Source organism: Cibotium barometz, chromosome 8 (genome assembly GCF_041138505.1).
Source record: "Cibotium barometz isolate CiBa-2024 chromosome 8, ASM4113850v1, whole genome shotgun sequence".
Lineage (NCBI taxonomy): Eukaryota > Viridiplantae > Streptophyta > Polypodiopsida > Cyatheales > Cibotiaceae > Cibotium > Cibotium barometz.
In genome coordinates this window covers 36,311,931-36,326,336 of record NC_141053.1, presented here as the reverse complement: position 1 = coordinate 36,326,336, position 14,406 = coordinate 36,311,931, and the positions used below count along the sequence as shown (strand labels likewise).

The window sequence follows — 14,406 nt, the reverse complement described above, 5'->3', positions numbered from 1 at the left end:
AAAAGTAGTTCGTCATGCTAGCCTTATCACCACAAAGATTAGAAAATAAAAATAGTACATAAATGTTAGAATTAGGGTTAGGGTTGCAACAATGCACGCACACAAGATAGAGAAGCTTGAGAGCACACAAACTCACTAGATTAGAATAAACAAATATGTGCCAAATACAAAAGATAAGTACACACCCCAAAATGAGTAGATAAGAGGGTGTACATATGCATGGGGGAAAAAACTTCCTCGTCACACACATCACTACCATATAATGCTACAAATCCCCCCCTGGAGTGATGATGTGAACATGTACAGGGTATGGCCAATCAATCTTGAAAAAGGCAGTAAGCCCAAAGCTTCAAATTTTTCACGAGAAAGAGCCTTCGTGAATAAATCTGCCATGTTGTTATGATTAGGCACATATACGAAAGCTGATCTCTACTGTAGAGAGTCTTTCTCTGACATAGTGGTAATGCACCTCAATGTTCTTAGTGCGAGCATGAAACACTAGGTTCCTCGCAACTTCTAATGCACTCTAGCTCTATCAGTGAAAATCGTAGTGCTAGACGACTGTCCACACCCAAATCAACCATAAGACGTCTAAGCCACATACACTCAACTGTAGCTGTAAAAGCTACCATTACAACTGGAAGTGGCCACTGTAGACTTTTTTCTTGTTGCTAAGCCATGATATACATGAATCACCAAGGTGAAAGCAAAACCCACTAGACACTCGTGTGTCATAACATCCAGCCTAATCTGAATCACTGAAAGCATGCAGTTGTGACTCACCCCCCTTTGGATAAAATAATCCAAAATACTGAGTTTCATGTAAATAGCAAAAAACCAGCTTAACAGCATGCCAATGCTTCATACCTAGGCTATGCATAAATCTACTCAACTATGAGACCGTATACTGTATATATGGCCTCGTGTTGCACACATAAAGAAAGGATCCAACAACCTGTTGATACAAACTAGCATCAAAAGAGTCTCTTGCATCTTGAAGACTAAGTAGAGTATCTGTCTCCATAGGTGTAGCCATAGGTTTACAGTCTTCAAGATTAAACCTCTTCAATAGCTTCTGTATATATTTAGACTACAGCATAACAATGTCATCATTTGCGATGCATAAACTGAATCCCCAAATAGTAATGTAAGGGCCCCAAATTTGACATCTCAAATGATGACTGCTGTAAATCAGCCTTAAAGGCTGATATCTGATCTATAACGAGTCTCATGAGTAGCATGTCATCAACATATAGAACGATGACCAAAAATGTGTCCTTACTCCTCTTCACATAGAGGGTACTCTCTGTTGGACTATTACAAAAATCATTTGCAACCAAGTATGCATGAATCTTCTCATACATGCTCTAGGAGCCTACTTAAGGCCATAAAGAGCCTTTTCAACCTGCATACTTTAGACTCTTCTCCTTTCACAGCAAAACCAAGAGGTTGTGATACATACACGTCCTCATGTAAATCACCATTCAGGTTGAAAAAGGCCATAAAGAGTCTTTTTCAACCTGCATACTTTAGACTCTTCTCCTTTCACAGCAAAACCAGGAGGTTGTGATACATACACGTTCTCATGTAAATCACCATTCAAGAATACAATCTTAATGTCCAACTGATGTACATTCCACCCATGATGTGCTGCTAAAGCAATGAGCCACCTAATAGTAGTCGTACGAGATGTGGGTGCAAAGGTCTCATCATAATCAATGCCCTTTTGTTGGGCATACCCCTTTGCAACAAGTCTAGCCTTGCAGCGATCAATGCTACCATCTGCTTTGCATTTTAACTTGTAAACCCACTTATTAGTACCAATGGCCTTCTTACCATGAGGTAGATCTATCAAATACCAGGTGTCATTCTTGATTATAGAGTTATACTCATCGTGCATAGCATGCATCCATTGATCATCATCCTGTGCTTCCTCAAAGGAAACAGGTTCCTCGTCTCATTACATAAAGTAGAAATGAGAACATGATCCACATGAGAATAATCTGCATGATGAGAAGCTGCACGAGTTCTGCTAGGTAAAAGGAGCTACCAACTAGTTATCCCTCAATGTCTGCACAAGCCATTTTGACATATGCCTAGATTCTTCTATGGTTGCTCTCTCCTCATCCACTACATCCTCAATAATTGCCTGATCAAAAGGCTGATTTGTAGGCTGATTTTTCACCTGCAAGGCTGAATTTCAGCACTTGGCTGAGCATTCAATTGCTCTACATATGACTACCCTCCATGTGAGCATACATTCAATTGCTCTACATATGACTACCCTCCATGTGAGCATACATTCTGTTATTTTTTGCATGAAAGCATGGGCTAAGCTGAGTTTTTGACAAAAATAACATCTCTACTTACCAAAATCCACTTTGAGGCCAGATGGTAGAGTCTATATTCCTTGCTTTCTGAACTGTATCCCATAAATATGCATTTAACTACTACCTTATCATCATCAAGCTTATTGCGTTGTTGCTCATGCACAAGAGCATAAGCAAGACAACCAAAAACACGCAAATGAGCCACAAAAGGCTTCTTGCCATGCCAAGCTTCAAAAGGAGTTTTAGACTGCAAGGCCTTGGTAGGGCATTTGTTCAATACATAGTTTGTGCACATAGTTGCCTCTAACCAAAAACCATGAGGTAAATCTTGGGCTTTCACCATACATCGTGCCATCTCCATGAGAGACGTGTTCTTCCTCTCAGCCACACCATTTTGCTAAGGTGTGTATGGCACTATACATTGATGTTGCCTTACGCCTTTTTCAGCCATATATGCATGAAATTCCTTGGGACATATACTCCTTCCCTTGATCTGAACGAAGGGTGCCAACTTTACATTCACATGCATTTTCAGCCATGGATACAAAGTTCCTTAAGCACATAAAAACCTCTAACTTCTCTGCTTTAATGGATACACCCAGCTATATCTGGAGTAATCATCAATAAAAGTGACGAAGTAGAGATATCCCCCAATAGATGGTGTCCTCATAGGACCACATACATCACTATGTATAAGTTGTAATTTCTTAATAGCTCTCACATATCCATCCTTTGGAAATGATGCCCAATTAACCAAGAATACATCCCTCACATACATGTCTAGCAGGGGTCTCAAGAGTTGGCAAGTCAGACACCATATCATGCCTTTGAAGACGTAACAAACTGCCATAATTCAGACAGCCAAATCGTGCATGCCATAATTCTGCATCACTCATAGAATGAGTCGTTAGAGACTGAGCAAGCATCATGCTGCAACTTCTCAAATACATCCATCTTGTATAGGCCATGAACCAAGGTACCTAAGGCAATGATAGAATAACCATCATTTCTATCCTGAACTATACATCTGTCATCCACAAATTTCACCATCAAGCTTGACAAGGCTAAGACTGAAACTGACAGCAGCAAGTTCTTCTTAATGTCTGGCATATATATAAAACTTTAGAAAGAGTAAATGCACCTCCATTTGCACAGTGAGCACAACGCTACCAACTCCTTTGATAAGATATGAGGAACCATTTGATAAGATATGAGGAACCATTTGCACATGTGACGAGTAATGTGCTCAGGCTAGCCCCACAAGCATCCGATTCTGCCCATTGACATGCATACATCATGAATAAAAGGGTCATAACGGTTCCTGCACTTGGGACATATTCTAAAGATGAGAACAAACTTTTTTGTGAAGTAATGTGCTCAGGCTAGCCCCACAAGCATCCGATTCTGCCACTGACATGCATACATCATGAATAGAAGGGTCATAACTGTAATGTACAATCCATGCCCAATCATCTTGAGCAAAACTTGTAGATTCCTTCTTCTCTACACTTGGTGCAGATGCATCACCCACACCACAACCATGCCCAATTCTTTCTTTTTCTCCTTCTCTAGCCTTTTCTTGCACTCATTTATGTAGTGCCCTGGTTTCCTGAAATAGTGACACTTTCCCTTCTTTTTAGGCTTATCACCTTCTTTCTCTGCATCCTTACCTGAGGATTCTGATTTTGGCTTATAGCCACCATGCAAAGAAGCTTTACCTTTACCTTTGTGACTGGCAACAAAAGCTTGGTCACCAACTCGCATAATAGATCTGTTTTGCCTAAACTACTCTTCTTGCAATAGTATTGAAACCAGCTCATCAAATGTAAGGGCATTTGGATTTCCCTTCATCTCTTAAGTCTAAGGGTAGAGGCAAAACTCTGATAAGAATCCAGCAATGCATTGAGAATTGTGGGCACCAATGTACTATGAGGATATATCTCATCCACACTACCGAGCTGCTCCTTAAAATATTTTATCTTGGTCAAGAAGCTGTCCATTGAATCTCCCTCATTATTCATGTGCTCAGACTCCAACTATTTGCACATATATGCAACACGTGCTTCATTGCCCACCTAGTATAATGCAGCAAGTGCATCCCATGCCTGTTTTGAAGTCTTACATGACCGAATATGAGGAATAATGCTTCGCTTCACAAAAAGTGCAAGCAATGCATATGCATGTGCATGTGCATGTGCATCTCTTCCATCCCATCAAACAGTGGGAGGTATTGGTGGTGCATGTGGAGGAGCCACATCTGTAGTATCAGATTCTACTTCACATGTACCTACAGCACCTAGTTGCACTGGTAGTTGTGAAACGGGATGAGTTTCACTACCACTCACTGACCACATTCCAAAGGCCTTTAGCAACCAGTATATGCCTCATCATGTAGGACCACAATGGGTAGTTAGTCCCATCAAGTTTATCCTCCATGTTGAATACATCACTACTGCAAGCCATGATTGTCTACCAAATGCAAAATCTTTCAACACACTGCAAGTACTCAATATTCACTGAATGCAACCCCGGATGGCTGCCAAAAACTGACTGAATAACCTACAAAGTGTATGAAAAATAACACAGAGTAGAGAATAGAGTGTTACTGGAAAAAGTATGATGGTCGATGTTGTTGAAGACATTGTAGATGCTGCTGCACACCAAATCTTTGCCGTTGCACAGTCCAAACACCCAAAATGGAGTAGAACCAATCTAAAATGACGCCTCTCCAAAACGTTTGCAAAAACCTTGCGGTACCCAAAATGCACCCGAAACGTGTCTGAATCGCGCCGCGGACCCTGATTATATACTTTGTATACAACACACTACAGTATATACCTTCTTCTCCTAAGAGGGTATCTCAATCAAAGATAGAAAAACAGGGTCGCCCAAGGAGGGAGACAGACTACTAGATAAAGTGTCAAGGAAGCTAGCTCTGATACCAATTATTGGAATTAGGGTTAGGGTTGCAACAATGCATACACACAAGATAGAGAAGCTTGAGAGCACACAAACTCACTAGATTAGAATAAAAAAATATGTGCCGGATACAAAAGATAAGTACACACCCCAAATTGAGTAAATAAGAGTGTGTACATATGCACAGGGGAAGAAACCTCCTAGTGAGGGAAAAAGTGCCCCAGTGGTCCTAAGTGTGTTCACACACATCACTACCATATAATGCTACAATAAAGAAATTGGCATGGATAGAGTCCCACCCCCTTATAATCATGGTCTTCTCTAGGAAGTGAAAACATGGCCTTCGTAGTTTTGTTGGCCTCTAAGAAGTCATCCAATGCACTTTTGTACTTATTCGGACATCTGCCATTGCCAACAAGTTTAGCTTATCCAATGTTATTGCAAAGCTGTCACTTCCCCAATTAAGAGCCATGACTCTTTTCCACCAATCATCACAAGAGATGGGTCTACTATATTTAAAAGCTTCACATGGAAAGTAGAGTTAGAAAGACATTAAATAGAAAAGAGACAAAATAAAATTCCATTCAATGTTTATGTTTCTCATGCAAAGTACCTTTCTCATTACATCACTATCCTTCCCTGTTAAATCATCCTCCTCTTTCTCTTGGGCCTTTTTTAACTCTTCCTGAGAGAGGGTAGCACGTAAAAAATCAATCTTCCTTTGCAAATCTTTAGATAGTTAGACATTTTAACAAGTACTAGTTGAATAATTAAACAAGCACAAAAGTCACTTACGAGTTCATTCTTTGAAGGCAAGAAAGAAGAGTAATCTCACTCACTTTTCTTGGACCGATGATAGTAGATAACACTCTAACATGCTTACCTCTCGCTTCCCCGAATTGCGCTTTTATTGTTTGAGAGACCATGCCACTGTGCGATGGTTGCCTTCCCAAGCATAAAACATACGGCCTGCCAAGCATCTATAGATTTGGTCATGCTGCTATCTCCTCCTCAAACTTTGTGTTTTTCTCATGCCATATGGCATCCCAACCCTCCATAATCTTGTCACTAACATCAGCTTCATCTCTATCAAATGTCCAAATAGAAACGATAAACACTCCTTTTTCTAGCATATACCCCTCCTTGCCAAATAATATCTTCAAGCTTGAAATTTCATCCTTGAGGCCTCTAACCTTAACATAGGATATCATCCTACATAGAGGTATAGGGGGACATTCAAAACAGCTGACTACTATTCTAGTTTTTTTAAGTATATCGTCACCTTTCCTGCATCACCATGCTATTCTCATCTTTAACTTCTTCTTTCACCATCTCAAACCTAAACACAAAAGGTAAAATTTGTAGCCTTTCTTCCCTCCTCCTCAATTTCTCATCCTTAGGATCTTCACTATGTACTTTTACCACATCCACATCATGGACCTCACTCACCACAGTTTGAAGCCCTCCCCTTCCTAAGTACCCACTTCTTGAATCTCCACTACATCTTCTTTCGCACTTTTACCTCCTTTTCTACCCCTCCTACTTCCTCCTCCTCTCTTAGAAGACTGAGCCGAGCTAGCATGAGAGCCATAGTCAACAAAAAGAACAAAAGAATATAACTAAAAACCCAAGTAGACCATATTCTTATTATATTAATAACACTTCAACCATAGCACTCCATAATAAGAAACTTCTGGAGATCACAACTTGACAAACATATCCACTCATAAACCACAATAAATGGAAAAAAGACAAAGAAGTTAGGCCCTACATAGACTCCTATGCCCTTTTTTCATGCCATGGCTAGCAAGAAATGCTTTCTTAATGATTGTAAGCTTGTACACCAACAATCACATTAGAATTAGGACACCTAAACAATTTCTTAACAATAACCCATAAGATCAAATGGCTAAGCAATTGTTTAGGTTATTTCAAAGCAGCAACTTAACATTCTTAACACAAGTGAATAAGATAGTAAGCTATGTTCTCTTGCTAGGATTGAACAAAAGTATTTATATACTTATTTGTTGCACTGCGGAGCACCATTGCCAAGCTATTATGATAAGTGGCTATGTTATTTTAAAAAAGGGGTTCTAAGCAGCCCACATTGGTGTGGGTTGCTAGGGCCCTTTTTTTAAAATACCATAGCAAATAAGCCAAAGGGCTTTCCTTAAACAGGCTTCTTCATCTCATTCATATCCTGCTATTACATAGCAAATAAGCCAAAGGGCTTTCCTTAAACAGGCTTCTTCATCTCATTCATATCCTGCTATTACACCCATGCCATATCCTTATAAATAAATGCTGGAGAGCTTACATGTTCACTATAGTGTCTAAGCACTTTTGAGCAGCTTACATGTTCACATACTTGCTATTAGTGTAGTATAAGGGGTTACATATGCTTGTCAATCAATATTACATTTTCACTATTGTACCTAAGCACTTTTGAGTTCATTGGACTAGGGCTTTTATGCTTGTGTCAATGAATGCAAGCCAAATACGATTTGCATACTGTTCAATGTAGCATATGAGTACTTTTAGCATTCCATAACTATGGCATAAGAAAAAAAAAGGGGGCCTAAGCAGCTCGCATTGGCATGAGCTGCTTTATAGCATTTTCACTTTTCTTCTTATTCGGGCATTGCTTAGACATGTGCTCGTTGCTACCACATGTAAAGCATTTTCCTTCACGCATATATTGAGTTTCATAGTGAGCCCATAGTTAGCTTTCTTTGAAAGGCCGCTTCTTATCATTGTTATTTTCAGCTTTTGGACCTTGTTTGGCATCATTTTGGTCCCTTTTGGGTGGTTGTCCGTCTTTTTACAGATTTGTACCAGTTCTTTCTTTGCCCTTGTAACCGCCTTCCTTGTTCGCTTGCTTAATTTTTAACTCCAATTGTTCAGTGTAGCAAGAGTAAAGGCTGTGAGATGTTGCAAAGTGCAATTAGGGTGCAATTTAGTACCCGATGGATAGGCCAATTGACTAAAATTTCCTCTTATTCTCACTTTCAAAAATTTGCATAAAAGGTGGGACCTCTAACAAGATCTTCCAAAACTTGTTCACATATTGTTGTATAGTCTCATGATCCTTTTGATGTATTTTATCCCACTTTTGTGTGATTTTCTACACAACATTCGAATGCAATAACTAAGCATAGAACAGTTCTTTGAATTCCTCTCCCAAGTAAAAATAGGTTGGTAGGATGTCTTTTCGGATATGCACCAATGGACACCTATGACTTTAAAAACATGGTAGCATAGCGAACTTGAGATTTGTCTCTGAGAGGATTGCCTTATCACTAAAGGCTATGTCGAGTTGGGCAATGAAAGCCATAGCCTTGCTTGCATCGACAAACCTCAAACTTTACCAACTTATTTCTAGCCTTAAACTCTCTTAGCTTTTTAGCATGTGGCTTATCCCCTTCATACCTTGCCCTTTCTTTGACCAACAGAGCAGCCCTTACCACGTCAGACATATCTACATAACAATGTGATTCATGAGGCATAGTAGCATGTGGCTTATGAGTGGGATCTGAAGTTACATGTAGTCTTCCTGGTTGCATATATTCATTCTCATTTGTATCATCCCTCTCATGTGCATTCTCATTGGCATGAGTAACATGTGCAATACCTCCATGGCGAGAAATTTTTGCATGTGCTCTGAGCTTGCATCTGTCAACCAACATAACAGTCACCATGAGAATTATGTGGGGCACGAGAAGTCAATGAAGGCTCTTCTCTTTGCACAAAATATTTCAGCTTGCTAGAGATTGGGCCACCGAGCTCAATGCAAGGAGGTTTTTGGAAGCATAGTTCATGCGCATGACCCTTAAATACATCACATTTGTGAATCAAATACGAGTGTCAAATCCTACCCCCAATGCCCATGCCATGGAATCCATAGTGTGATCACAAAAAGATTCAACTTTGTTGGCCTCCACAAACTATTGAACATGCGGGTCCTCATGCAAGAGCTTTAAGTCATTCTCTTTAAACATGGAGAAGCCCCTCCATATGTGCAATCTCAACCTTAAGTACTACAGGCTCTTCCTCTTGTTCTATTTCTTTTCCTTGGGACAGTTGTGCCACAAATACATGATCTTTCACATGAGCTACATGTACACATCCGTCTCCTATAGTACATGCGTTTACCATTGGAATGCCCTCTAGGATTAGGTACATATTCACCTCATATGTGGTTGTTTATAGTGGTTTGAATGCTCTAATAGCTAATGTTTGATTAAATCCTCATCCACACTAAAAGCAATGATTCCACACTAAAAGCAAAATAAAAACATGCTATGGTACCAATGTAATATCCTTCAGTAGGGTTGAGCACTTTTAAAACACTAATCACTTAAACACTACACACCCTGTTGCCCCCTTCTGTGTTTTGCTCCCTCTTGCATTTTTTGGCGAAATTGTAGCGTTTTTATACAATGGATGCATTTTCTTCTCCTGCTCTCCCTTCTTGGTTAACATTTTCATCTCCTATTGCTCCTGCCCTAGTTTCCCTGTGGAGTCTAGGTACAATCTGGAGGGGCTGCTTTGGTTGGTGATTGGTGGATTGCGTTTTTTGTTGAACCTCCGTTTTTTTTTGTGCCTCTCCTTCATCCACGTTTCCTTCTTGCCATGCTCCTGCCCCTTGCGTTTTCTCCTGCTGGATGCAAAGATGCTGTGTTAGAGATGCTGCTTTTTGCTTTTCTAAGCATAGCTTTTGCGAGGAGTGTGGGTTGTTTTATAGTTAAGTCACCAACTGGAGGTGGTGTGTTTTGCGTATGGTGTAGCTAGATAAGTGGCTTCGATAGATCCTCTCCTTCCCCGGCTTCTTTCCCCTTCCGGAGGATGCCTTCTGGTGCGTTTTGGTGGATTGTTTGCCATTGACCAACCCCTTTCTCTCTCAGTTTTGAGAGGGGGCTAATTGATCCTCGTGACTTGTTCTGTTGGAGAAGTGCTGGACATTGGTGATAGAGTGCCGAAATCATTGGTGGCACAAAGGCTTGCTTCTAAAGGTGTTCTATTGCCGAGGATATGGGTTCCCTCTTGGAGGAGACATCTATCCTTGTTTCTCCAGAGTAGGTAAGGTTCCCTCCTAGTGGACAAGATCAAGCACTTGCCACAGCACAACAAACAAGACAGTGTCGCTGCTACTCTTGTCGAACGAAGGGTCATTTGGCCAAGGAGCATGACCAAAGGTACAACCCAAGCCAAGACCAAGTTTTCAAAGACGCGCAATGATCATATACAAGATGATGACTCTCATAGTTCTAGCGTCCCCAAGGCTACAAAAGCCAAGGAAGACCTAGATGGTCAGCTTCTATAGTTATAGAGATAGTTTTCCCCCATGTATTTGCAACCAGAGGAGGTTTATGAGCGGGAGAGGGGACTGTCAACAGCTCCTCATTTCTTGTGCATGGGAATCCTGAGTCAAAGTTCCAAGCATTAAAAATATCTAATGAGACAAGTTCATTTCTTGGAGCTATGGACTAGATGTGTTCCGCGTCTATTGCAGAGATTATGGACTAGATGAGTTCCCAATTCATTGATCAAGATTTTGGGACATGATGTGTTCACAATCCACCATCAAGGGATAGAGGGCACAATGTGTTCAATAACTCATCATTCTATTCTTGGAGTTCACTGCACACTTGTGTGGGAATTCAAAGCCATACAGATTTCTTTGTTGTTCAAGATGGCATTTTGTTTCGAGCAATCAAGTTGGCCAAGTGCTTTTCCCGAGGTGTATCCAATACTGCGCAATACTGGAGTGTCCATGGTTGCATCTTCTTTAGACTTTTGCACACTATGAGCTGCAGAGGGGGTGTTAGAAATCGTGCATCTCAGCCTGCTCAGCGTGGGGGCAATCGGCTAGCCATAGGCCTCCCTATATAAGGTCCCCTTCGCTTCTCACTTGTTTATGATCTAACCTAAGTATTCACAAGCACTTGTTCGTGGTAAAGCCTATGGCTACAGAAATTTGTTCATTGTCTGATGTCTCTCTCTTTGCCACTCTCCCTCTATCCTATGACTCTCTCCTAAAACTAAGGTATCAACCACATCTTTAAAGCATACACCACACACTGAAAGATTTCTTTGTAATTACTCTCCATTCGATAAATACAACTATTATAAACATCAAAGCAAAGCATTGCAACCCCAAGGTTGGTTACATACAAGTAAAACATTTCCTTGTGTGCTGAATTTTTATCGGTAGTTGCATACCCTAGGTATGTGACATGGCCCCCTTCAACATGACACAAATCTACAACTATGCTTTCAAGGGAGGGGTGTCTGCATATTGGAAAGTTCTCTTTCCCATGTCCCCACTATACCTCTCCCCAGCAACTTCACTCGCTGGTACTGCAGCCGTTATTTCTTCCATATCTTCCTTGGAGAGCTTGACCTTAAGAGCTGCCAAGTTCTCATCAAAGTTCTTCTTCTTTGTTGTGCCTGCACACAAAGGCAAACAAAGTGTGAAATAAAAACAATGGCAATGAGAGAGGTGAGGAAATGGTCATCTCATTCGTTTAAATTGTTTTGATGATAAATACCCACCTGGAATGGGCACAACATCCTCTCCCTGGTGCAGAACCCAGGCCAAGGCTAACTGCCCAGGTGTGCATCCATGTTTGTTTGCAAGATTTGCTATTCGTTCATAAAACACCTTGTTCTTTTCCAAGTTCTCCCCTTGGAACCTGGGGCGCAACTGACATGCATGGACAGAGACGTGTTCAAATGCATGAAGATGTTCATTTTAGTTCTTATACCATAGAGCTTGTAAACCTGTCCCTGACTAGCTACATATGAAGAGAAAAGGAGTAATGATCAATTACCATATGACTATAGAGCACCTGACTAGCCATATATGAAGAGAAAAGGAGTAATGGTCAATTACCATACGACTATAGAGCACCTGACTAGCTATATATGAAGAGAAAAGGAGTAATGGTCAATTACCATACGACCATCTGTGCTCTCCAAACTTTCAAATTTTCCAGTGAAGAAACCACGGCCAAGTGGACTGTAAGAAACTATTCCAATACCAAGCTCCCTGCAAAAGCACTGATATATCAGCAATTTTGAAACAGGTCAAAAGCCATGCACTGCTCCCCTCTCCTACTGCCGCCATGACACCGGAGATACGTGCACTTGCACACAGACTCATGAGCGCACATACATGCAGGCAGCCCAGAGCTTTGCCAAGCTAGAACTCAGAGCCTACAAATGCCTTTCCTTCAGCATCCACCTATCCCCAAGCAATATATTTGTGTGATCGAAAGTAAACCTGCATGTTGGAATGATTTCTTCTTCCACATCCCTTGACCACAAAGACCATTCAAGCTGGACAGCAGTGATTGGATGGACTGCATGGGCACGTCTAATAGTGTTAGCACTGGCCTCAGACAACCCTATATACTTCACTTTGCCTTCTTGGACAAGTCTTTTCAGTTCTCCAACCTGCAACAAACATGATCCATGCCAAGGCATAGATAGATAGCATGTAATACTTCAGATGTATGAGCATAGCAAGCTTATCATGTAATGCTGGAAAATCATCTATGCTTGTTCTAGTAGAGGATGCAAAAAGCAAGGTTGATTAGTGCACACCGTCTCCTCTATTGGGACGGATGTGTCAACACGGTGCTGGTAGTAGAGGTCAATGTAGTCCACATCCAGCCTTTTCAAGCTGGCCTCACAAGCCTTCCTCACATAGTCTGCAGTGCCCTTCACAACAAAAGCCCCATTCTCTAAGGCAGTTCCGAATTTTGTAGCTAGCTGAATCTTTTCCCGGGCAAAATGTTTTATAGCCTGTGCAGAAAAATCAAAATGCCCTCATTGATATAGTATAATAAATGATTTGATGGGTCGTATATGCTGTGTCGACGATTTGAATGGGTTTATTCCATTTAATTAAACAAGGCAGACTTCAACTTTAGTGATTCTTCTAAAGTAAAAACCATGGTGCTTTTCACAAAATGCAAACACGCTAAGTTTGCGTAAAGCAGGTAGTCAATATACTTCCAGCTGAAATTATTTATCTTCATCTTTCACAGCCTCGTCTTCTCTTTTTCGCGTCTCTACTATGTTCACCTCTTTATTTATTTTTTTCTTTATCTTCCTTGCCTTGCTTTCGTCTTCTTCCTTCTCCTATCATCTTTCTCCTCTTCCTTCTTCTATTTTTTACTTCTTAAACAAGCTTCTTCCTCTTCCTGCCAAAGTGATTTAGTAAGCATCCTACCTCTCCTTCGCAAGATACAAATTTAGTAAGCAATTACAGCTCAAAAACAGCAGGGCTGCAGAATCTCTCTCTCTCTCTCTCTCTCTCTCTCTCTCTCTCTCTCTCTGGATATGTCTCTCCACAAGAATTTCTCCATGTCACTCATTGCAGTCCTCCATAAAGCCTGAGACCTAGGGATTTTGGGGAGAAGAGAAGCCAGAGTAGGAGACAAAGTATTATGGGCTGTAGATCTTTTAATTGGTTAAGAAATCAATTAAACAAACTGGTACTTTTATTGAAAACCCTCGATCTAGTCCTTTTCTCCATCATAAAACTATTTTCTGTCTTTTTTTTTTCATCCCAACTATTTACATTCCAACCTCACCTTTTCTTGGCTCCTCATACAGATTAATGGCGGCTTCTTATTATAAATATGGGTACATAAGGAGCCTAAATACATCTAATCGCTCCTTTTTGCATGGATAAAAAATTAACGCCCTAATAACAGCCTGGTAATTAAGGTAAAGATACCTTGCCAACGAGGATCTCGTTTGTGAAGGGGCCATACACATCGGATGTGTCGAGGAAGGAGACGCCGCTTTCCACAGCATGCTTGATGAGGTCGACGCCCACATCTTCCTCGACGGGCTTCCCATAGAAGGCAGACAGGCCCATGCAGCCCAGCCCCAATCGGCTAACCTTCTCACATGTAATCAGACTTTAGAACCCATTTTAGCGACAGAAAAAAAAATTTATGATCCGTGATTAGCAGCAGCAGGCTTGAAAAACACGCGTTACCTTGAAGCCTTGTGAGCCGAGGCAGCACTCATCGAGCGACATCTCCGTGTAGTTTCTAGTTCCTGGCAATTTGTGTATTTGCGAGAAGGTTAATTTGTCTAATTAAATTTTGTTTAATTTAAAATAAGAAAATCCACCCGA

At 40.9% G+C, this 14,406-nt stretch overlaps 1 protein-coding gene across 1 annotated transcript in view; it reads right to left on the bottom strand.

The window, feature by feature from the left end:
- Positions 1–11,358: 11,358 nt before the first annotated feature.
- The window catches only part of LOC147636212 (putative aldo-keto reductase 1), a 3,061-nt gene continuing 13 nt past the window's right edge, over positions 11,359–14,406 (bottom strand). The window contains exons 1-7 of the mRNA XM_086801636.1: positions 14,266–14,406; positions 13,999–14,166; positions 12,858–13,058; positions 12,535–12,707; positions 12,207–12,300; positions 11,805–11,955; positions 11,359–11,699 (exon numbers count right to left, since the gene is read on the bottom strand). The exon at positions 14,266–14,406 is cut by the window's right edge and continues 13 nt beyond it. Of these exons, the coding sequence (XP_086657762.1) occupies positions 11,518–11,699; positions 11,805–11,955; positions 12,207–12,300; positions 12,535–12,707; positions 12,858–13,058; positions 13,999–14,166; positions 14,266–14,307 (1,011 nt within the window). The 5' untranslated portion in view covers positions 14,308–14,406 and the 3' untranslated portion in view covers positions 11,359–11,517. The remainder of the gene's footprint in view (positions 11,700–11,804; positions 11,956–12,206; positions 12,301–12,534; positions 12,708–12,857; positions 13,059–13,998; positions 14,167–14,265) is intronic.